Below are 23522 nucleotides of genomic sequence, written 5' to 3' on the forward strand. Positions count from 1 at the left end.
TGGCCTGTATGTTTTGGTGCTTGGATGATGCCGTGTGCTAGTCTCCATCAGCTCTGGGAATGTGGAAGTGCCATCCTGTCTTCAGTGATTTGACTATCCTACCCGGGTCCCTGCCCTGGCTATTGCATCCTTCACAGTTTCATCTCAGCACACTCGCCACCGAGCACATACCAGGTTTCTGATAAACATGAGGGGGAAGAAGGAGACATAAATAATAGGTAGAAAGGAAGTTAGAAAGTTGGGGAAAGAGGGAGTCTGGAAGTTACATAGTTAATGAAAAGTCTCTGGTCTGTATTGCTGTGCTGAAAATCTGTACTCAGGCCCTTTTAGAGTGTTGGGGTGAGTTACAGGAACAGTAGCCTCAATAACCGAAGGAGATGTCAGTGATCCAGATGCCTGCGTATTTCACGTAAAAGGCTCTGGGGCTCTGTGGGATGGTAATTTTCATAACAGTGATTCTGCTGTTTTGCTGGTTTCCAAAGACCACTGCAGTGTCTTGGGGTCAAAGAGGCCCACACAATATGTGTTGGCACATTGGGAAGGATCTCAAGGGTCTGTTCTGCTCCTGGGAGGTGAGTTAAGATGCCACCAGATGCTATTATGGAAAAGGGACTCTGTCTCTATCCTTTTGGGGATGGTTCCTAGCAGGGAGCCTGGGAGCATTCCTAATGAAATGGAAGTAACTCACACCACCAACTCCAGGAGAAGTATGTTGATGATTTTCTGGACTGTCTAAAAAATTTCAAACGCAGGAATGGTGTTTTTATTTTCTGCATTCTCTTTGGGACTTGGGTTTCACTAAAGTATTTTCTGTCCTTGTTTTCCTTATTAAATTAGCAAGATTCACTTGAATCAGAACATACTGTTATGGCTTGAAATGTTATTGAAAGAACAAACTAGACGGCATGACAAATGCCTCAGGTTGCATTTGGAATATGTCGGGCGAGGGCAACGAGAGTGGGACTTGCTGAAATAATGATGTTTTCTGATAAAAGTTGAAAAAAAAATAAAAAAAAATAACATATGGGACAAAACAATGGAAAATACTGAAAGGAAGATAAATTTCTGTTTGTGGAAGCTCACATTTGTTTTTCTGACTAGAGCTGGTCTGGATATTCTTAAGCATTTTTGTTTGTTTGCGGGGGGGATTTTTATTCTGGCTTTTTTTTTTTTTCACTTTACATCATTTTCATGATTAAGAGCTAATTAGCCAAATGTCCCAAGTGGCTGTGGCTGCCAAAAACTCATCTCATTGTCCTCGTTACCCGCTGTCCATGTCATTTCTCTAGTACTTCCTCTTCAAGGCTTTCGTCACGGACTTTCTAAAATGTAGATCTGAGGTCCTGCTACTTCTCTACTTAAAGATCATAAATGGTTCCTCAGGCCCTACAGCAAGAGTCAGCAAACTTTTTTTGTAAAGGGCCAAGTCGTACGTACTTTAGGCTTTGTGGGGCCATTCAGTCTCTGTGGCAACTACTCAGCTCTGCCTTTTTACCATAGACAGTGTGCAAACAAACAAGTGTGGCTGTGTTCCAATAAAACTCCATTTACAAAAAGAGGCTGGATTTGGTGCTTGAGCCAACCCCTGGCCTCCAGGATACCCTTCAGATGCCTTGGCCTGACATTCAAGACCCTTTGCCATTTGACCTCAGCCTGCACATTCCCCATTCCGTTCTTTTAAGCCTCAGAAGACACAATGGTCTTCAAAAAGTGCTCATCCTTTGCCTGTGCTGTGCACTTGGAATACCTTTTCTTCTGTTCTTACTTTTCCTATGGGTCAGATCGCCATGCCTTACCTTTCACTAAGCTCTCACCAATTGCTCCAGGCTGAGGCCACCCCACCCTCTGTGCTCCACGCTTCTCTGTTTATGCCTCTGATGTCCTCTTTACCATATGGCTACTTCCCACCTGGAAAGGAGGGAGCGTCTGCTCTCATTTCTCTTAGTACCCAGCTTGGAGCTAGGCTGGGAGAAGGCCACTGAACAAGTAGTCATGAAGTTGACACACCAATTGCCTTGTGAATTTCCTAAGCATAAAAAAGTATATTAACTTGTAGGTGAAAATACTACAAACCCAGACATGCTGTGGAAAGCCAGGGGCCAGAGTTCCTGGAGCGGGTATGGGGGTCAGCAAGCAAAAGCAAGGCCAGGGCAAACCTGAGAGGACCCACTGCAGTCAGGACTGTGTGTGAGCCCTCTGGCATCAACCCCATGGCCCAGACAAAAGAGTGGGTGTGGAGAGAGGGAAGCAGTGTCTAGTTTAGGGCATCAGGACCAGGGAGAGGATGCAGCCTGTTGGAATGAGATCAGAGAGAAGCAGCCCGCATGATTAATGGGACGGAGGGACTGACTCATGAGGAAAGATTAAAGCGCTCTGAGGAGCTGGGGTACAGACTGAAAGGGGCAGATGATAGCAGGCTGCAAGTATGTGAGATGGATAAACACCCAGGAGGGAGCAACCAACTTCATTAGGGAGGTGAAAACAGGGCTCCATCACAGAAGGGGAGGGGTACTCAGAAAGGGCATGGGTCGCTGATGGAGGAAGTCAGTAGATGATCGATGGGCCAGGGGCTGCTCTGCGCTGCTAGGGCTAGAAATACCATAGAATGGTCACCATGGGGTGACTCTTTCAGAGAAGCCTCTTCTTTTATCCGGTAGGATCTCAAACCCTGCCATGGCTGCTGGCCTTGGCCCTGAGACATAGCCTCAGAAATACTCTCTGTCTGCCAGCCTGGAGACTGATGCAGGAGGGGAGCTGCAGAGAGAGATGCACAGAGAAAGAGACAGAAATTCAGTTACCACTCTCCTCTTAGACACCGATGATTAGATTTCAAGACGGTTTTGAGGCCCTCGGCTCTGGAGCCAGTTTTCTTCTGCCCTCCCCATCTTTGGTAGAACCAGAGATACAAGCCCCTTCTTGAAAGCACAGGGCCCACTCTCAGCGCTGCCTGCTGGGGGATCTGAGAAAACCCACCTTCACCCTGGTTCACAGCTTCCTTGATTGGCTCATCCCAGCAGGGATGACGCCTGTCAGGCATTTTGGAAGACAAGTTTCACCTGAAAATGCAGTCAACAGCCCTCGGGCTCTGAAATCAGCTTCCTCTGGGTATTCTCTGATATTTTCTCCGGGGCTGGGAAGAGGATCTCATGTTTTTTGTCTGACAAAGTGGCCCACATCGTGGTAGGTCCTGGGTGACCAGTTCACTAAGGCCTATAGCACAGCCATGCTGGCCTCTGGCTGCTCATTTGGGTCACCTGGGGTGCTTTTCTTAAATGACCCTTTCCTAGATGCCACTCCCAGAAATTCTGATTGAACTGGTCTTGGTGTGGAGGTGGAGAGCAGCACAGGTATCGGTACTTTCCCTTGAAGGTCTCCAGGTTGTTCTAATGTGTTGCGAACTGCCACTGAAAAACCTTAATCTGGGTGAGATTATAATCCAGGTTAATGTTACTGCTCCATCTCTCTCTCTCTCTCTCTCTGATTACTGACTCTAATGTCAACTGAAAGGGTTTTTAGAAAGCTCGCGTTTACAGATGGGTCATCTGTGCGCTTCGCACTTTGCTGGGGACAGGGATCCAGTGGGCGGCAAGAACAGGTCTCTGCCCTTGGGGAGCTCATGGTCCAGAGGGTGGAGGATGCTTAAGGCTAAACAGGATGGAGCCAGAGTGCAGAAATAGCTCATCTCAGAGACTTCCCATTCTGCAAACGGCAGCCATACTTAGCGCTAGTCCTTTCCTGGAGTCTGACATTCTAAGTGCAAAGACAGAGGATGAGTCTCTGCAAATGTATAGACCCCAGTCAGCCTTGACTCTCAGGCCTTGCTTCAACAATGTCTTTAGGAGATAGGAACATGCTGGATAGTTGTACAGGTAACAGTCCAAGACCATCATGAATCTTCAAGTCCCTGTAGCCAGCACAGCAATGATGACCCCAGTGGGGGAGTCCAACATGGTCACATGCAAGATTTTAAGAGTATCAAGTGAACATGATTTTTCTAATTGTGTATTTCTTTTGATAGATTGTATTACATAAGTCGAAGTTACTTTAGGTACTTAAAAGAAAAAAAAAAAAAACATGGGAAGATAAATAAGAATACTGGTGGTATATAGATATGGCAAAAATTGGGGAGGATGTGTGCAGAGGACTAGAGTTTGCAAAACTGCCCCAGGGTAAGTGGTATCCCACAGGGAGTCCAGTATTTCCAGCACAGAGTCTCATTCTTTCTTTTCAAACTCCTCTAAAGTTTTGTCTCCGTCTGACAAGCTTTCAGTCCGGACTCGAGCACTTTTGCATCGGTGTTAACAGTTGTTTATGTTGTCTTGGCTTCATGGAGAAACATATTGTCATAGTTCTGAGGTTCTACCAAATCCCACTTCCCAAAGTTCAAGTCGCTTTCTTAGCTTCTTCCCTTTCTGTATGATGCTTTCACTAGAACTAGCATTCACTGTTGCTTTAGGGAGCTTTTCACAAACAGAATTGTGTAATTCCCTGAGTTCCTGGGGAGAGAAGCTCATTGAGATGAGAATCCTGGGGGCCAGTAAAACTAAGTCACATCATGGCAAAGTGACTCACTTCCAAATACCAGCCTCAGGACAAGCGCTTTTCAAATTTTATACCTCACAAACACATGTATAATGTGTTATACAAATGCAAGTTTCTAAAGCAGGAATTCTGAAGAAACAGTGATCTTCTGAATATCTGTTTTCTATTCCTCTTTTTAGCTTGTGTCGGGGTGGGGGACGAACCACAAGTGTATGACTTTTAGAAATACCCCAGTAATATGTCTACTAAAGAACTGTCTGCACTGTGCTTGTTTTGCTCTATGTCGAGTTCCGTGAGTACAGGTAATTGTGAGAATTCCTTACCTGAAAGATAAAATGTCTCAGTTGTATGCGTCACTGTAAATTTAGTTTTTACATGTTCTTATCTGATAGCAGCTTATATCAGCTTCTTGCCGTGACAGATAATTTTCAGTGATAACCTTAAAAAAATGTGTAAAGGATCTCTAATGCTTTGTTTTATTTATAATGTCTCCCAGCTGTAGGCATTCAGATGAAACTTGAATTTTTCCAAAGGAAGTTCTGGACTGCCAGCAGACAGGTAAGTTGTAATCAGCACGCTGAAGCATCAGCAGCTCTGTTATTATACAGGTGTTCACATTTGGGTACCCGGAGCCTACAAGGGCCAGATTTCCGATGAATGTTTGTAAAATGAACTGCCGGCTGCTCAGGTTACCTTTCATTTCACTGCAAAATAAAGGGCTGTCAGCATGTTAGACACCACATGCTGGGAAAGCAGGACATTTGCTCCTGTAAACAGTTCTAATTGTGAGATCAACATAGTGGCTTTCCAGGGGATGCATTTTTATTTTAACTGCTGGAGACTTTTGTGAATTTTCATAGTGACTTTCATCTCATCTTCTGCTGCCTGGTTCTTTATTTGTGAATTTCCTTATCGCACTTTTGAAGGCCTTTGCATAACTAGAGCTGGCTATGCCTGCATCTGCCTTCTTAGGCCAGAGGGCTTCTTTGCCTTGGAGAATCTGGAGCATTCTTTCCTGGTACTATGCTGTCTGTACTAAGTAATCACAGTGGTATTTGTTCAGTAATTCAGCAGAAATGACAACACATATGTTGCTTTCGTGCTAAATGTCTGAATGATAATATCATTTCTTAAATGAAGATACTTTAGGAAACTATAAGAACACAGCGAAGAGTTTATTTTTTGAAAAGTCACTGGCGATTAATTAATTGAAAAATAAATAATTACATAATTATATTTCTTGAGACCTTAAAAAAATTGAGATCTTAAAAAGATATCAATATGAATGAAAACAAGATGAATGAAAATGAAAAAGAGGTCCGCCAGCCCCAATTTGTCTATGATATTACTATTTGGAATTAATTAGTATTAACCCTAGAGAGGGCAGGTGAGACTCACCTTGGATCATTCCCTTTGGATGAAATTTGGGATTTGCATAACAGGCAAGGACTCTGATAGCTGCTCCTTGAGTAACTAAGTGGCAGCCTAGCAGACCCTGGGATGTCCAAATAACACGTTTCCCCCTGCTTTCCCCCCATCCACAGTGTGCCTCTCTGGATGGAAAATGCTCCATCAGCTGCGATGATGAGGTAAGAAGGCCTCTTGGCCAAGGGGAGGTGACAGAGGGTACCTTTTCACAGAGGGAATGCGGCCATAAACAGAGCCAGGTCTGACAGGTTGCTCTGGACCAATCTCCCAAAACCCAAGAATATTTGCTTTGTTTCTTTCTTTTTTTTTTTTTTTCCTTTCTCCTTCCAATCAGGTAATTTATGAGAGCTGGAGAAATGTGCTTTTAATGTCCCATGGACAGCACTGTTGGAATTTTGGCATTTTAAAGAGAAAAATACAAATTACTGCCATTTGATGCTCACGTTACAATGCTCAAAGCTTTTTCTCCCATGTGTTATCTTTTTATCCTCATAACAACCCAGAGAAATGGGTAGGAATGGTTCTCCTGTTTTGCAGAGGGGGAAATTGAGGATCCAAGAAATTCAATGATTTGCTTAATGTCATGTACGAAATGAGTTGACAAGCTACGAGTTGAAAATTGAAAAAAGTTTCTCTCGTACAGCTCCCCTTCCCTCCCTTCTTCTTTCTCTTTATCTCTCTCTTACTCTTTTGGGAGGAGGAATTTGAATCCCACACATGAGCAATGGAAGACAAAAACGTACCACTGCCAAACGTCTGCCTATCATACTTACGTTTTTACAGCATTCGTCTTTACACACCATCTGCCCTATGTTTTAGAGCAAGCAGATGTGTAGTGGTCTTTCAGTTTGGCTCCAGTGGCCTTTCTCTCTCTGTGTTAGCTAAACATTAGTCAATGCGTACACTGGAACTTATAAATAATCATTTATTTATATTTCTTCTGGTTACCACAGGGGTTTAAGAAATCCTAGCCAAATATAATTTCAACACAGAAAACATAGTGTAGAAGTATGTTTCAAAAAAGTGGGCAATGGCAAAATAAGTAGAGAAGTGTAAAAGGGAAGAAGCTGGAACCTACAATGCACAGTCCCCAAAGATCTGGCAGCCAGTTTAAAAAAAAAAAAAAAAAGAACATGATTGTTATATGAGTCGCTATCCGAAGAGTAAAAGCTGGTCAATCAGCTTTTCAGCAGAAGCCCCACTTTTTCTGACAGTCAGATGAAAAATAATTTTCCTTTGGGAAGGAGCATCGCGTGATGTTTTATGACCAACACCCTTTCAGTAAGTTTGGGAATGCCATCTGTAGGATAGACAAGTAGCTTCAAACCTCTCCTCTGCCTTTCAAACATTTATTGTCATATTGAAGTACTCAGCTCAAGACAACACAGATCAATAATAATATTGATTAAGCCCTTCACCTATACAGTGAAGGTACAATTACTAATCCCAATTTATGGTAACAGAACTGAGGATACTTGGTTGGGTAGTTGGGTGACTGACTGGATGGTTGGTTGACTGGTGCAGTAGATGTGGTTTGGATAGTTGGTTGATTGGTTGGTTAATTAGTTGGCTGGTTTATTGGGTGGGTTGCTGGTTGGTTGGTTGGTTGGTTGGTTGGTTGGTTGGTTGATTGGTTGGCTATCTGTTGGTTGGATGGCAGATGGATAGTTGGTTAAACAGTTTGATGAATAAAGCAATAATCTTCCTACAACCCACTCTACCCCTGTGGATCCTCACATACAAAAACAAAGGCTAATGACAACTAGAATAGTCATCAAATTCACAAGTAAAATTAGCACATTTTTTAAAAGTGGGAATGAATTCCCACTTAGAAACATCTAATATATGCTCATTGTTCAATGACTGATTTCACAGGTAGTTAAATGTACAAGCCATGGAGCTAAGATAACTTCGCAGTGTGACTCTGACAGTAATAGGCTATGTGACCTTGGGCAAGTTTCTGAGCCTCTGTGTGTCTCAGTTTCCTCAGCACTACAGTGACGATAGAAATAGCCACCTCACAGAGCAATCATAAGGAATGGATGGGATGACATATGAAAAATGCCCGGCACAACTCCTGGCAATTGCTAAGCACTTGATAAACGTTAGCTATAAACCAAAAATGTCTGCCGAATTTTTCTTCCCTTAGCATACTGGTTCACCTAAATCTAAACCTTCAAACAGCAATGTGCACTTTAGGCAATTGTCAATTTCCCCTGGTGTCATAAGTACAAGGTGAGATGTCTTCCTCACTACTAATGATTATCTTCAGCAGCTATTGGGATAAACCTCCATTCAAATGTCATTTTTAAAGGTTCACATACTTTGAAAATTAAGCATTGCATTTGCTCTGATTGCAAAACTTGATCTGATACTCAAATGTTCTCATTTTGCACTTTGTATCTGCCACCCATTTCCCATTTTGACTCTTCAGTTTTGGCTTCAGGCAACCAGTTGACATTGTTTTAAATGGAAAAGCCATCCCTGCCATCCCACTGAGGCCCCTTTCCAACCTTTTGGCAGACTTTTTCCATGTGTCATTCTACTTTCATAACTTCTAATTAAGCCTTTGAGACTGTGTCCCTCTTCTCCCCCAACCGCCCTCAAGTGATCAGGTCCCCATTAAAAACAGGTGTGGGGCCTCATTAATTTCACATGCTTATGCCTTCTCTGCACTGAAGACCTGGCCCAACTCCCTCAGACTTATCAGACATACTTTGCCTTGGATCCACTCTAGCCCCCTTGTCTCACCCACCAGTGGACTCCTTGGACATTGGCTGGAGTGCCCTGGGCCGGTGGGTGGAGGCTGTCTGTCCAGATGTCTTCCCATCTTATAGAGATGCATCTTTGGCTGGCCCAGGCAACGACAAGATTTTTAAGGAGCTCCAGTCCACCCAGGGTGAGCGGTAACTTCAGAGTAGAGGCAGTACTTCATATACTCATTCATTCCTTCAAGACATGTTTACTGAGCCTTTCTCATGTGCCTGCTACCTCTTGACCCCTGGGGAGCCAATGGGCAGCAGAGTCAGAAATGGCTCCTTGTGCTCCAGGAGCTAAGTGGTTAGTAGGGGGGATGCCATGTGTGATTATCAACCGTAGTAAGTGCTATGAATTGAATTAATATGGGTGCTCAGGGAAGGCTTCTCTGAGGAGTAACATTTAAGTCACTGAAGATAAAGAAGGGCATGACATTGAAGACAATGCCCAGAGCATAACTGCTTTACAGGCATCGATTACCACATGCAAGGGACTGACGTAGCAAAGGTTTATTGTAGTCTATGGACACCTGGGTGGCATTCAGAAGGAAGGGAAGAAAGAAGGCCATGCCCACCTCTGGTGTCAGTCTGATCCATGGGAACCATTGTCTCCTCAACCTGTCATTCTCTCCTCCCACTGACCTTTCCAACAGCCACCATCTTCTGATGAGGACACAACACTCTGCAAAAAGAGCGGACAATGAGAAGGTTCTCACCTGCTGAGGCATTTGGAGGAGATGTGGGGGCAATGAGTGGGTAGAAATTTTCATATTCAAATTCAATTGCCATCCTCTCTGATTCCAAAGGAATAGAGACTAATAGTCGTGATTAGACTTGTAAGGCCTTTTGGGCATTTCCTCTGCAATCTGAAATGCTTCTTTGAAGTATGACAGGCTATAGGAAGGGCTAAATCAGGCAGCCAGGTGCCTCCATCTCTGGAATCACCCTCATTGGAATAGCTATTGAGGGCAAGGGCACAGGTGACTCCTACTAGGTACTTCTGTCCAAAGTGACCTCTTTGCATTTTGATAAACAAACAATCAAAATAGAAACAATTCATAGATACAGAGAATGAATGGATAGTTGCCAGATAGGAGAGGATGGGTACAAAAGGTCAAGGGACTAAGAAGTACAAATTGGCAGTTCTAAAACAGTCACTGGGATGTAAAGGACAGCACAGGGAATATAGTCAATAGTATTGTAATAACTATGTATAGTTATCAGATGGGTGCTAGACTTATCGGGTGATCACTTCATAAGTTATATAAATGTCTAATCTAAAATAAAATAAAATAAATGTCTAATCACCCTGTTATACACCTGAAACTAATATAATATTGTATATTGACTCTCATTAGAAAATAAAATTATTTTTAAGAAGAGAGAATTCTGACATGATGGTTGACCTATGATGAAAAGATATACCAAGTGATGTGAAGTAAGGGCCAAGCTGTTCCACAATCATTTTATTAGGGGTCTGATTGTGAGACTTGGAGAAAAGGTAGCAAGAAGTGGCTCCTTGTGTGCCTGAGAAGCAGAGACTCAAGCCCCACCATCAGGTGTAAGAACCCAGCCGTCCCCCTTCTCCCTTCTCTCTTCTCTCTCTTTCTCCTCACACGTGAAAACAACAGGCAACCAATCTGCCTCCACAACCTTTTGCTATGAATTGTGGAACAACTTCCCTCTCTGAGAAACTCTAAATATGTAGTATTAGGATGCTTATAAAGCTGGCACATAGTAGGTGACCAATAAACATTATTTGCTGAAAGGATGTCAGCACAGTTTCTCTGAGGGCTTACTCTCCACTACGCACTTCACACTGTGCTCAGCACTTTGCGCTCACCCTCCCACTTAATCTTCTCAACAACCCCAGGAAATAATTATTGCTATCTCCATCTTTCAGATAAGAAAACTGAGACTCAGAGTGTTAACAGACTTTGTGCAAACTCACACTGATAGCAAATATCAAAAGTCTCTGATTCTCAAGCTAGTATCTTAGCCTCCTCGGGGCTAATACCTTCTTCCAGAGAACACAAGCTTGGTGCTCTGTTTCTCACCTCCAGGTATCCTTCCTTACTGTCTGACTGCCCAATTTCCATGGCCTGGTTTTGGGCTTTCACCTTGGCTTCTGCCTGTTCTGCCTTTGTGACCTGGAATCAGACTTTTCTGAGCAATACTGCGTCATCAAATAGTTGAAGAAAGATGTCTTTAAAAAAAAAAATTATCTCTGCCTTTCTCCCTCTCTGTCTTTATCTCTGCATTTTTCAGACAACCACATCCCTAGATGTTTTGTCAAAGGTGGCTGTGGAGTTGGCGTCCACAACAGCTGTGAAAACGTAGGGCTCCATTTCTCCAAGCCCTCCAGCCTGTCAGTCTGCTCTTGGAACAGGGTGATGGGCAGACACCTTCTCAGAGCTTTGGCTTAATAATGGAGGAAAAGTAGTGTAATGAGGGAAAGCTAAGAAAATAGCTCCTTCGTTTCCTTTTATTGGAGGGGGAGTGGAGAAGGCAACTGAATATTATTTGTTGTAAAGAGACATGGAGAAAACAATTGGTCAGACAGGAATCTAGCTAATTCTGTCTTGATTTTGCCATAACCTAGTGCTCTGCTCACCTAATTGCAGTGGGATAACTCCATTCCCCTGCATGTCCCAATAATAATTTAATCCAAGTGGTTGTTGGCAGGGAGGTCTGTTCAGGAAGTCATCGTGGTGACTACATTTACCTAACACAACAGCATTGCCTCTGAAAACTTAATACCATCTTTCAGAGTCAGCGATCCAGGTCCACTTCAATGACACAGCATCCTTGCTTTTGACTTGTGATTTTCTCAGTGATTTGCAAATTGTAATGTTGACAGTATCTGTTTTTTGCTCAGTAGTGTGCCCAGATCTTTGGATTATCTGTGTAACATTGAAATGCAAACTTACTCATCAGTAAGTACAGTATGGCATCTTCTCTGCCACCAAGGTCCTGTCATGGAATCCTAATGTAAGGAAGAGAAAGTAAATTAAAAACAAAAAAATGTTAAATGGAAGCATGGTCCAAGAAGTAAATGCCAATTGGTACTCAATGTAGAAGAAGCAAATGCTATTCCCCAGTCCTGACCCAGGAGAACATGCCCACTGTGCTGGACCAAAGGTGAGGCCCCTTTGGAGCAAGGGGAAGCTCATGCACGCAGACCTCCAGGAACCTCGGTCAGCCCTCCTGTTCCTCTTCCCAACACCGACTGGTAGGATGTAGAACAATCAGACCAAAATGAGTGGATCATCAAGTGGATTTTTAGATGGTAGCTTATAATGTTTTGTTTTGTGTGTTTTTTTCTTCCATAGATTGTTCCTTAGCAAGGGATGGGGACATACAGAAAATCCCCCTCGGCTGTATCTGACTAAGTCTCTTGGTTTCAGATATTAATTTAAAAATAATGCAACTGAGGAGTCCAGAGACCTAAAATTGGGGTCGATACCACTTTACCAAATGACCCCAAACACCAGTTGGTTTTTGTTGGTTTTACTTACTTGTTTTCAGCCATAATAATAACACTCCAGACACTAGGTGTCTTAACTGGTCTGGCAGGTTTTTCTGTCATTTGTCATGTTTCCTTTGGTGACATGTGGCAGATGAGTTATGTCCTTAGCTCTATGTATGTTAAGGGATGACTTTTCTCTAACAGGAAAAGCCTTCCAGGAGCCAGCAGGACCCCCAGGACCGTAATTGTGTCCTGTTGTCTTTGCTGAGGAAGATGACTTGGCCCGTAGAAGCAGTGAGCTTTGGGGTCCCATAGCACTGGACTCATGTCTACGTGCTTCACTGTGTGACCTTGGGGAAGGTAACATCTCTGGCCTCAGTTTTCTCCTCTGTCCAAGTGGATAATCCCTACTTGATGTTGTGAAAAGTAAGAACTGCATGAGCTGATGTCCTCCTGTAGCCGCCATTCTTCTTCTTTTCTTTGTCTTCTTCTTGGTAGTATTATTGCTTTATTCAGCCTATTAAGTCATCATATTATTAGAGAGGATCACATGTTTTAAGAAAAACTTCTTGGTGTGATCGTTTTCCACTGGTGTTCTCCCAAACTTGCCATCTTTCTATTCCTACAGCTTGGTTTTCCAAGCTCTGGGTTAAAACAGCCTTACCTCCTGCTCTTGAACTCTCACCTCTGTTCCTTCCACACCAGAAGAGAGTGGGGAGCAAGGGCGGGTACCTGACAGGCGAGTCTCCTAGTGGCCAGCCACCCTCGGTTCCACCCCCTGCTCGCCCATATAAGGAGCACAGAGGTCCTAATTTGCAGCATATAATGAAACATTTCATTGAAGCGTTGTCTCTAAATGAAGTGGAACTTGTGAAAATACATGTATTTCATTGAAGAAACTTAGGTTATAATTGCAGTTGTACTCTAATTCTACAAACAAAGAAATAAGTTTAGTGGGGTTTGGGAGTTGAAATGACAGGTGACCCTTGAACGACACAGAGGTTGGAGGCTCCGACCCCACACACAGTTGAAAAATCTGTGTGTAAACTTTTGACTTTCTAGAAACTTAACTAATAGCCAGGCTACTGTTGAGTGAAAGCCTTACTGATGACATAAACCGTCGATTAACACGTATTTTGTATGGTATATGTATTATATACTGTAGTCTTACAATAAAGTAAGGTGAGGAAAAGACAATGTGAGAAAATCATAAGGAAGAAAAAATACACTTACAGTATTTATTGGAAAAAAATCCACATATAAGTGCACCAGCACCGTTCAAACCCAGGTTGTGCAAGGGTCAACTATAGAATGTTTCTGATAAAATTATAAAATTATAAATGATATAGAATTCTTTACATTTGATTTTCTCAGAATGATCACGGTAGAGTCAACTAGGGTACAGTTTGATCAGTTATCCCAGGAGCGTTTCTTAGTCCCTTACTTTTGAACTCATTCTCTTTGGAAGCCTCTTTCATATTATCTGTGGTGATTTTTTTTCTTTTCTTTCTTCATGTGTTACCTCTGACAGATCCTAATGTGCCAATGGCTACCTCTGTGATCGGAGCTGATCTCCAATCTCACTCCCTTGGACTTCATGAAATGTTGCCTCTTTCACAAGATTTTCAATTGACTTTATAATCTATTTCCTTTGCACCTGCCTTGTAACAGAGATACTGACCAAAGATATATGTCTAATATAAAGAGTACTATTGATTGGCTAGGGATGTTTGAGTAGGAACCAATTTTATAATGAGGGGTGGGTTATGATGACTTTTGATTCTCTACACACCTGGGAGGATTTAGAGAGTCAATATCTGAGTATGGAGGCCATTCCCATACTCAACATGTATTCACTGATTGAATTGAGGGTCACCTCCTTTTGCTTCAGTGTCTAGACCTGGAAAATGAGGATCATGACATTCAAATAAACGAGGATATGGATTTATCTAATATGACCCAATGTAAACCGGGTTAAAACTCATTGGCGTACTAATCTGAAAAAAAAACAAAAAAACAAACAAACAAAAGCAAACAAACCCACTGCTGTCTGAAAGAACTTTCTACAGTGATGGAAATGTCCAAAAGTATACTCATTAGCTACAGCTACTGTGAAACACTTGAAATGTGACTCGTGCAACTGAGGAACTGGATTTTTAATTTTAATTTTTAATTAACTTAATCTTAAATTTAAGTCAGCATGTAGTTCTTGGTTGCCATATTGGACAGCACAGCTCTATGAGATTCCTTCCATAATGCTATCTCCAAAAAACGGAGAATGGAGTTTGTCAGAATTCCCACCCGGGCCAAAGCAGTATCCATGCAGCTGAGAGCTTCTTCAGGTAGCAAGAGTGTGACCAAGTTACCCAAGTCATGCATCTGGCCGTCTTGAATAACCGAGAGACATCCCATTGCTCATCAAAGCAGCCAAGTCTCTTATAAAAGGCACTAGCAGGGTTTTTCATTTTCTGCTGACCCTCCACCACTGCGTAGTAATAAAGATGAATCTTTCTGATCAACTCAGTGCTGCACTTTTTATGTCTGACTAAAACCAACTCCGTGGATAGGTAAATGTCCCAGAAAACACCAGCCCTGCGGTGACCTGGAGCGAGGGGGAATTTAGCTCAGGGTAAAGATATGTTACAAATTAAATGTTGCAGTTGGTATGTAAAGCTGCAATAAATAGAAACTGAGTTACATCAAGGACGGAATTAAACCTTAAGTTTAAACTCCACAGCACTGTAATTAAAACTTAGCCTGTAGCAAATCATTCACTTGAGATTAAAGTAGTGTGGGGGAAGCAGAGGTTTGGGGTTACCTTGCTTTCCACAATTTATAAGTCTGAGCTACCAAAAGCTAACAGCCCTGCCTCCAAATCCAGCTCCCAATTAAAAACACAGTTTGAAAACCTTTAGGAGGCCTGAGGGGCCCCTTTAACAGAAGTCAGCCCCTTACCCGCCCCCCACCTAAGTCTATGAACAAATTAAAAAATATTACCTGGTCCCCTGATGGTCTTCTGAGCTGTCGCGGTGTTTTCATTGATACATCATTAGAGTAATGACACTGTACTGGCGTTTTGCTTTCCAAACAGCCTGCACTTCAACTGCTATGAATACGGGCTCGGGGCCTCTGAATGCTCTTTTCCTGGGGAATATTATTCAGGTCATATAAAGAAAATAAAACGAAGACAAACTGTACTTAATGATTGTTTTAATGTATAGTCTTTCTTATCCTAATCTGGGGTGTTCAGGTTTGCTTGGTGTTTTCCTTTTGTTGGTGAGTTCTGCACATGTTAACAGTGGGGTTAGCTTCACCCTGGCATTACCTCCTACAGCCAGAGGCATTTCCAATTCCCCAAAAACAACCTAAAATAGGTTGCGCTCGGGTTGGAAGTACGTCATTTTGTGTAAAAGCAGTCTGAGGATACAGAGTTGAACCTGGGGTATTTTTATTTTCTAGACTGTGAACTGTTACCTCATAGACAATAATGGATTTATTCTGGTGTCTGAAGACTACACACAGGTGAGTGCGAAATTTCTCCCAACTCAGAGTAAGGCGTTCACAACATGCTTGGGTCAAGGAAAACAAATTATGGTGTTAAAACTTTGAGACAGTGATCTATATTTAAGAGGTAATAGCAGGAGATTATAAAACCGTATTTCCATCCTTCTAAGAATGTCAGAGCCTACTTCTCAGCAGGCCCCAAAGAGTTTTTACCTCCCAGTGGGGGGCAGGGGGGTCCTGTAGAGCTCAGGGTCTGCTCTCTCACTCATAAAATGTTCAATTTATAAATCTCTTTGCCTGAAGGGTAGAAGTGCCTTAAAGAGTTTGGGCAATTTTAAGGAGTTTTCCTCCTTTTGATAGTTTATCTTCATATGTGTGTGTGTGTGTGTGTGTGTGTGTGTGTGTATGCATATATATATATATATATATATATATATATATACACACACATATATAATTTTTATGTACACAGATACAGATATATATCCAACATAATTATTCTTTATGGTTTTTGCTTTTTGAAAATCAGTTACCTGAGTTCAAAGATTAACTTGGGCTCTCAACACTGAAGAACAAGGATCCATAGACAGACAAAGAATGTCCTTCATTTGACTGAGCCTTGTGGGGCAGGAGGGAAAGAGATGGAAGAGAAACAAGTTATGGGGCCGAGCACAGAAATCTCCACTGTATTCAGAAATTATAAATAAGTTAAAATCAATAGTATTTTAATAGAGAAGCATGGGTTTCTCCTTTAAACCTGTGTGTGTGTGTGTGTGTGTGTGTGTGTCTGTGTGTGTGTGTGTGTGTGTGTGTGTGTGTGTGTGTGTGTGTGTGTTACTTTCTTTTTTTCTTTTTGGCAATTATAAATTAAAGTAGCATGTTAAAAGAAGATAAAATACAGGCGTGCTTAGCAGTGTGGTATTAATATAGAGGTGAAGGGAGAGGGTTTCTGGCCGAGCTCGCTTTCCTTTTAACTGGTGTTGGGATCTTGTGTACGTCACTTAACCTGTCCCGGCCATCTGGCGGCTCTGTGAAAGGAGGATGGCTGACTACGTCAACCTCCTCCTAACTCTGGTATTTGAGGATACTAACATTTTATAATGCAGTCCCATTTAAACCATTTACAATTCTTTAGTGGTCAGCAGTACAATAGGCCCATTGATGCTTCATAAATTAGTTAATTGTCCTTGCGTGTGGCTCCTGAGGGTCAGAGCTTAATGTTCCTTCATTTACAAGCACTGGCCCCAGGTAACATGTGGAACTGTGCTTGTTTCCTGTCTTATCCAGAAGATTGTTGTGGGATTTTTAAGTGTGCCTTTGGTGGGTGAAAAAACTCATACGATTGAGACTCAAACTGCTGACACCCCATGTCCTCAGCTACTGAACATCAGTGGACATTGGACAGTTACTAGTAGAACATGGGGAATGAGCCCATGAAATGAGGCCAGACTCTGAGGCAGTAGTGAAGTCCATAGGCCTATGGTCATATGCCCGTTTGGCTGGGAGGAAAAACACTGAGATAGTCAATGTATGGTGACAGATGGAACCTAGACCTTTGAGTGACAAGCACACTGTAGGATACGCAGATATTAGATTATAATGTTGTGCACCGGAAACATATGAGCATATTAAGCAACATTACCACATTTTTTTTTAAAGAGCCATTGATAGAGCAAGAACTCAAATTAGTCACCTGTGAGGAGGAACCCAGTCCTCCTGCCATAACAGTGAGAGGCAGAGAGAGGAACCTGATCCTGGGGGAGAAAGGGCATGGCACATGGGGTTCAATGGTGACTGCTGAACTAGCCAACGACACGGAGCACAGACATAGCGGCTCTGACGAAGCCATGGCCACTGCACGTTGCTCTGTCCCCTGCTGTCTCTCTGTGGAATACGCCTAGAGTGCTGCCCAGGGAACCTGCCGGCCTGCTCTGCCTGGGCCTGTTTGATGTCTGATCTCCTGCACCCCAGTTAGGGTCATTCTTCTTCATCTAACAACCAGTTCCATTGACACAGGTATATTTACACACATGAAATACCAATGTCCTTCTTGCTGGGAAAGCACATGCCCACAGACTTTCCCAGAGGTTCTAGTGCCCCTGGAGTGAAATAGGGTCAGTGCCATCTTTCCTCCTTCTTCCGCCTCTCTTTCTTGACTTTTTGGCAAAGTCCATATAGGTCTTTCTGCCCCAAAACTCCGAGGACCGTGGTTGAGGTCACTCATTTGTAATGGAATTGGGATTCGGTATGGAATGTGTTAATTCAGGCTTTTAGAGAATTTTCTCTACCCACCCACACATAAGCTACAAACCCTCAGAACAGCCGCAGTAGAAATAGGAGTTCTCTACTGGTCTACACTGGCCCGTTGCAGGGTGTTGGCAGAGGGAGGCTTTGCCCCCACTCTGTTCTCTTGTACTGCATACACCCTCCCCAACGAGACGCTGCTGATAGTGGTCCTGGGAGCTTAGAGCAAAGCTCGAGGATGTTCATCCTTTTTCCACCATTCAGTTGACCAATCTCAGCCAGCACCACGAACTAGGCTAGCAAAAGCATCATCCTGGTGATGAGGAGGGACTTCTGGTCCTCACAGGCCTGGAGGCCAGCCCCCGAGTAGGCGTGGGCCCCTGGAACCCTGACTGGCCATGCTGGCTCCTCCAGCGGCCAGACTGCCTTCCTTCTTGTCGACGTAGTAACTGCCTGTGGACAAAACGGGAGTGTTCCTCAGAAAGGGATCCTGAAAAACGACGTTTTCTCAACTGTAGGAAATTTATAGGGCCGATGAAGAGGACTGCTGTATTTCCCTAAACAGGTCATCCAGGAATTATAAACAATTCTTTTTTATTACTACTTAGGAAGCCCTTTCACAGCCTGTTTCTGTCTATATGAAGTAGTTTTAATCACAAGGGATTGAGTGCAGATTAATGCTTACTCCGTCCAAGGGTAGTGGTGTGTGTGTGTGTGTGTGTGTGTGTGTGTGTGTGTGTGTGCAGCTCTCAGCACGTTACACAGGCAAACCCCCCCCCCCCACCCCTGCCATGCACTGTGGGACATTCACATCTGCTTCCTAGTTTGCTCTGTTATCCCATGACTATTAAGACCTTTTCCACGTATAGTATGTAACAGTAGTCCTGAAAACCTGCCTTTGCTCCTGTCAGCTCCAGGACAGACTATGTCCGTTTTTCTTTTTCTTCTCTGGTATTTGGGCACATTATTTATCTACACTTCCTCATGGGTCTTCTTTTCTTCCTCGCAGACTGGAGACTTTTTTGGTGAGGTCGAAGGAGCTGTGATGAACAAATTGTTAACAATGGGCTCCTTTAAAAGGTAAGGATTTTATGGTCCCCTGCGCCCCCCGAGAAAGTTTGCCTAAATAAAATAAAACAAACCAAGGTCAAATAAAGCAAGCCCAGACTTGACCCCGTGGCTGGTTTGTACTTGTGTTCATGCTCTAGAAGATCTCGCTGAAATTTGATGCCTCTTGCATGAGTGTTAAGAGTCTTAGAAACACAGCTCACAATGAGTTTCCTGTTCGCCCAGCATAGAGTTTATTGGAGGCCAATAGCGGAGCCTGAACTGGGACACAATTATTATATATCAGTCTAAGCAAGTGAGTGCAAAAGAGTGGGAAACGTTTTCACTTGGTCAGAAAGAAGGAGTGTGTATTTTGTCTCACATTGACAAACCGGGGAAGCTTGCTAGAAATCTGGGATTCGGGGATGGAAAGTGATATTTAGAGACTTGTTGATATAATTTTAGAAAATCAAGTGAAAGGTCTCAACACCTGCTCCCAGATGGAGGTAAGTTTACATCTGCTGCTAGAAGAAAACCCAGATGGTGCCAAATTCCACTGGTGGCATGTACTGCTCAGCTGCGTCCTGAGAGCTCTCACTGATCCTAAGTAAAACTTGTGGAGGACATTTTCCTTACAGTGTCCCTCCCCGGGAAGGCCAGCCATGCTCTTGGGAAAAGCCATCACCCCAAGAGATGAGGATGGCAGGGGTGTCTTCTGGGAGTCAACTTGTCTCCCTTCTCTTGGCTTCCCAGGAAATGGCAGCCTTTGAAGCGTTGCTTTCATGGGCATATTGGATGCTGTTAAGTATATAATAGCAGGAAACACAAGGATGGACCTCAGCTCGCCTGTGAGAACCATTGCACATTGGCTGCCAGTGGGAAAGCCAGTCTCCCCGTTTATTATTCTCTTGCAGCTGAATGGCCAGGAAGTGTTAGCTCAGGAAATCAGACTTTTAAGCCAGTCAACAAGACCAACTGAGCACTGTGCTGAAAGCAAGGAATTCAAAAATGATGACCCAATTTTTGAGATTCCATAGCTTGTTTGTGCCAGAAGGAGGGAAAACAAGAAATGATATTAAAAAAAAAAAAAAAACATGGCATAATTCCAGCACTCCTGCAATCTCTAACACACGTGCTTTCAGGCCTGCCCTGTAGCAGAATGTTCACTCCTGCTCAATTCCCTTTTTAAAATTCAAGTACGGTTTTTAACTTTTTTTGCCAGGAGTCATACACATGCTTGAAAACTCTGCTTGGAGCTGGACTTGAGTTGCTACGGAGTTTTCTTGAACTTCTTAAAGCTTCCCAGGGTAGCTTCTGGATTGTCTGCCATCCAGGGCACCACTGGTTTTTCATATCTTTATGTGGATGTGTACATTTGTATCATGTTAGCTTGTTTTCAACTTGGTAGTGGGGGGAGACAAAAGAGGAAGAATAATCACACACATGTTTCTCATTTGAAAGCATATTTTTCAACTTCTTTAACAAAATCTTTTTCCCCCCTTTTCCCTCTTGGATATTTCTTTTAATAGTTTGTTGGGAGGGGGGAAAAAAGGTTGTAGTGGAATTTTAAATTCCTAGTCTTCTCCTTAATGTGGGTAAAGTATGGTTGGCATGAATCTAGAACTTTCTTTTACTATGAGAGTTGCTAACACATTTGAGAAGAGGGAAGAGCTGGAGACTTTTCTCCATTTGAACAACAACTGCTGTCATGTGGGAGTTAGTAGACACACCCCCTGGGCCTCTTTGAAGGGGCCCCTTCCTGGGGCTAGGAAGAGCAATGAGAGTTTGGGTTTTGGAGTCCGATGGATTGGGTTCAAATCCAAGCTCTGACATTTCCTCGCTGCATGACTTAGAATACGTTAAGTTACCTCTGCGAGCTTTGGTTTCCTTATAGGGCAAATGAAGATGATAATAATGATTACTTCCATGGGTTGCTGTCAGAGTTAATGAGATAATAATAAGCATAAAGTTCTTACACAGCGCCTGGCATATATTAAGGACTCAATAATTGCTAGCTGCTGCTGTGACTTTTGTTGTTGTAGATCCTTGCTCAGTCTTGGCTTTGCTTTCGGCTTGGCACCAGGCTTCTTCAGCACTCACACATTTCACAACAGACTTCCCAGGGCACCTGATGACGGGGTCTCCTATTGGGGTCCTGCCGTCTTCATTGAAATCAGACCTGCATGGCCTTGCCCTTTCCAGTGTGCCGTGCTTGCTCGCAGCATTAGGTTGACAGTCTTTTCATGAAGAGAAGAGCTGTCCTGAAGAAGCACTGACAGGATGCAGCCAGAAGTAACTGACAACGCTCTGGGACAGAAGTCTTATGCCATGTCACACAGGACACACGGAGGCTGAGTCGCTCTGGCGACATGGCCCAGGTAAAGCTTGGGAGCAGTTCACTGATAGGACCTCTCATCTCAGCATCTTGATCAGTGCCCAAATAGCACAAAGTTTTTTTTTTACTTGATCTGCTTACACCCAGCTCTAAAGAAGTGAGTTTCATGTACAAGAGCCCTACAAATCATCTTCTCCAGAAAGACAGACTTCAAAGAGGAGAACGTTGCATTCCTTGATCCACCTCCCTCTTTTCTCCCTCTCCTGGTGTATATTTGCTGCCTCTCTCACTCTCTCTCTCTCTCTCTTTCTCTCTGATGCTCGTCTATGTGGTAGCAGACTCTTTCCTGGATTGTTTCCTGGTGACCTGATGGCCATTCTACTCAGTAGTGCCATCAGAGTGAAAGAACATCCACTTGTGCGTCTGCAAGGCCATGTAGAAGGAAGGAGAGCCACTGACGGGTGTGAGCACATCACCACCTTGAGGGAGCTTTGAGAAGGCTCTGCAGTAGTGTGTGCAAACCATCTAAGAGACAGAGGGGTCCCACTTGGTCGCTTTAGCTGAGTCTCTGACTTGACTCTGTCCACCCAGCTTGCATATGACGTAGCATCCAGGGGCCAAGTAACACCCTGCTCACTTCAGCAGTGTGAAAATAATGATCACTGTGGCTGCCTTCCCAGAGCCCCTTCCACACACCAGGCCTGGGTGGCACCTGAGACCTGACCACTTGAAATCCTTTCCAACAACTCTGTGAGACAGGTATAAACAGGACCAGCTGCACAATCTGCAGAGGACAGAACAAAATGAACATAGGGGGCCCCTTGTTCAAATAGTATCAAGAATTCCAAGACAGCGGCAGCAGAGCATTAAACCAAGCATGGGGCCCTTCTAAGTGCAGGCTTCTGTACAATTACACAGGCCATGTGCCCATGAAGCCAGGCCTGGGTATATATATATACCCATTTTATGGATGGAAATGATGAGGCTGGGGAAGGTTCAGAACTTGCCCTAAGTCTCTGTGTAACAGAGCTGGGTTCAAACATCCTGCAGTCTGAGCACAGAGAATTTTCTGGTTTCTGCCCTTGACGTAGTTCTCTGTACAACAGCACTGTGTAGTCCCTGGAGCTTCCTTCAGTTCTGTCTGAGAAGTGAAGGGCAGCTAAGGAAGACGCCTCAGCAATGTCTTATCTAGGCAAGCAGAGCTTTCAGGATGGGAGGCCACTGAGTGATAAGATCACCCCGATTGCTTTTAGCTGAAGTTGATAAATCGTTGCACCAAGCCACGTTCCCAGGCTTCACGTGTTTTCTCCTAAGATACCAAATGCCTGGTCAGCTTTTTGGGTTTCAAATGGAGAGCTTCAAATGCTTCTTCATTCCTGTCATGGGAAGTAAGTGGATTCCCTGAGTTGTGACTCATGTAGGGTTTTTTATTTTAGCTGTTTTTCCTTTTCACCCATGTTCATGTATAGCAAGAGCCTTACTGTCACATCTCCCAAAATTCACACGTTGTGACAGCCTTTGCTGTCATTGGCAGTGACTTTGCCCTTCGTACAACTAGTGGGAGAAAATCTCATTTCAAAATATTTTTATTGGGATTCATTTATTGCCCCCTTTTCTCTGCCTCCAGTGATGCAATTTCAATGTCGAATATCCAGGGAAAAGTGAAAAGTTATATATAGCCAGTCATAGGCGAGTATTTAGGTACGATAGGTCCCTGATAGGGCCTCTGACACATTGGCCTTGAAATAAGAAGATTCAGGCTGAGCACCAGAATCACCACCGTGCGGCCTTGGACAGACAGATGCTTTTGCCTCTTCGAGTTTTGTTTCTTCATCACCAAAATGCGGACCTCAGGGGCATTTTGTGAGAATCAACTAAACAAGATGTGAAAATGCTTTGCAAATTACAAAGCTATTGCAACAAGGACATAAGATTAGCTCTTGGATCAGAGCTCCAAAAGTCTGAGATCTTTTTTCACATTTTTTTTTTAAGTCACTACTAATGACCCCCAAAATGTGGTTACTGCATAGCAGTTACCTCCACAGCACAACCTTGGGGGTGGGCCTATGGGCCTGGCGTCTGTTAGTATCTCCTGGGAAGCTTTTCAGACACCTATGCGCCCCAAGAGATTCACATTCAATTCTTTCGGGGGTGAAGCCCAGGCATTGATGCTTTTTCAAAACATCCACGTGATTCT

The 23522-nt window shown here is 43.5% G+C and overlaps 1 protein-coding gene across 3 annotated transcripts in view; it reads left to right on the forward strand.

Annotated features, from left to right (window-relative positions):
• The window catches only part of CACNA2D3 (calcium voltage-gated channel auxiliary subunit alpha2delta 3), an 829919-nt gene that overhangs the window by 738384 nt on the left and 68013 nt on the right, over positions 1-23522 (forward strand). For all 3 annotated transcript variants that reach the window (XR_002136724.2, XM_074313124.1, XM_074313125.1), the window contains 4 exons: positions 5039-5100; positions 6087-6131; positions 15655-15717; positions 18953-19023. Coding sequence is in view for 2 of the 3 variants with exons in the window: in XM_074313124.1 (XP_074169225.1) it covers positions 5039-5100; positions 6087-6131; positions 15655-15717; positions 18953-19023 (241 nt within the window). In the remaining variant the exon portion in view is untranslated. The remainder of the gene's footprint in view (positions 1-5038; positions 5101-6086; positions 6132-15654; positions 15718-18952; positions 19024-23522) is intronic.

This window comes from Rhinolophus sinicus, linkage group LG10 (genome assembly GCF_036562045.2).
Source record: "Rhinolophus sinicus isolate RSC01 linkage group LG10, ASM3656204v1, whole genome shotgun sequence".
Classification (NCBI taxonomy): domain Eukaryota; kingdom Metazoa; phylum Chordata; class Mammalia; order Chiroptera; family Rhinolophidae; genus Rhinolophus; species Rhinolophus sinicus.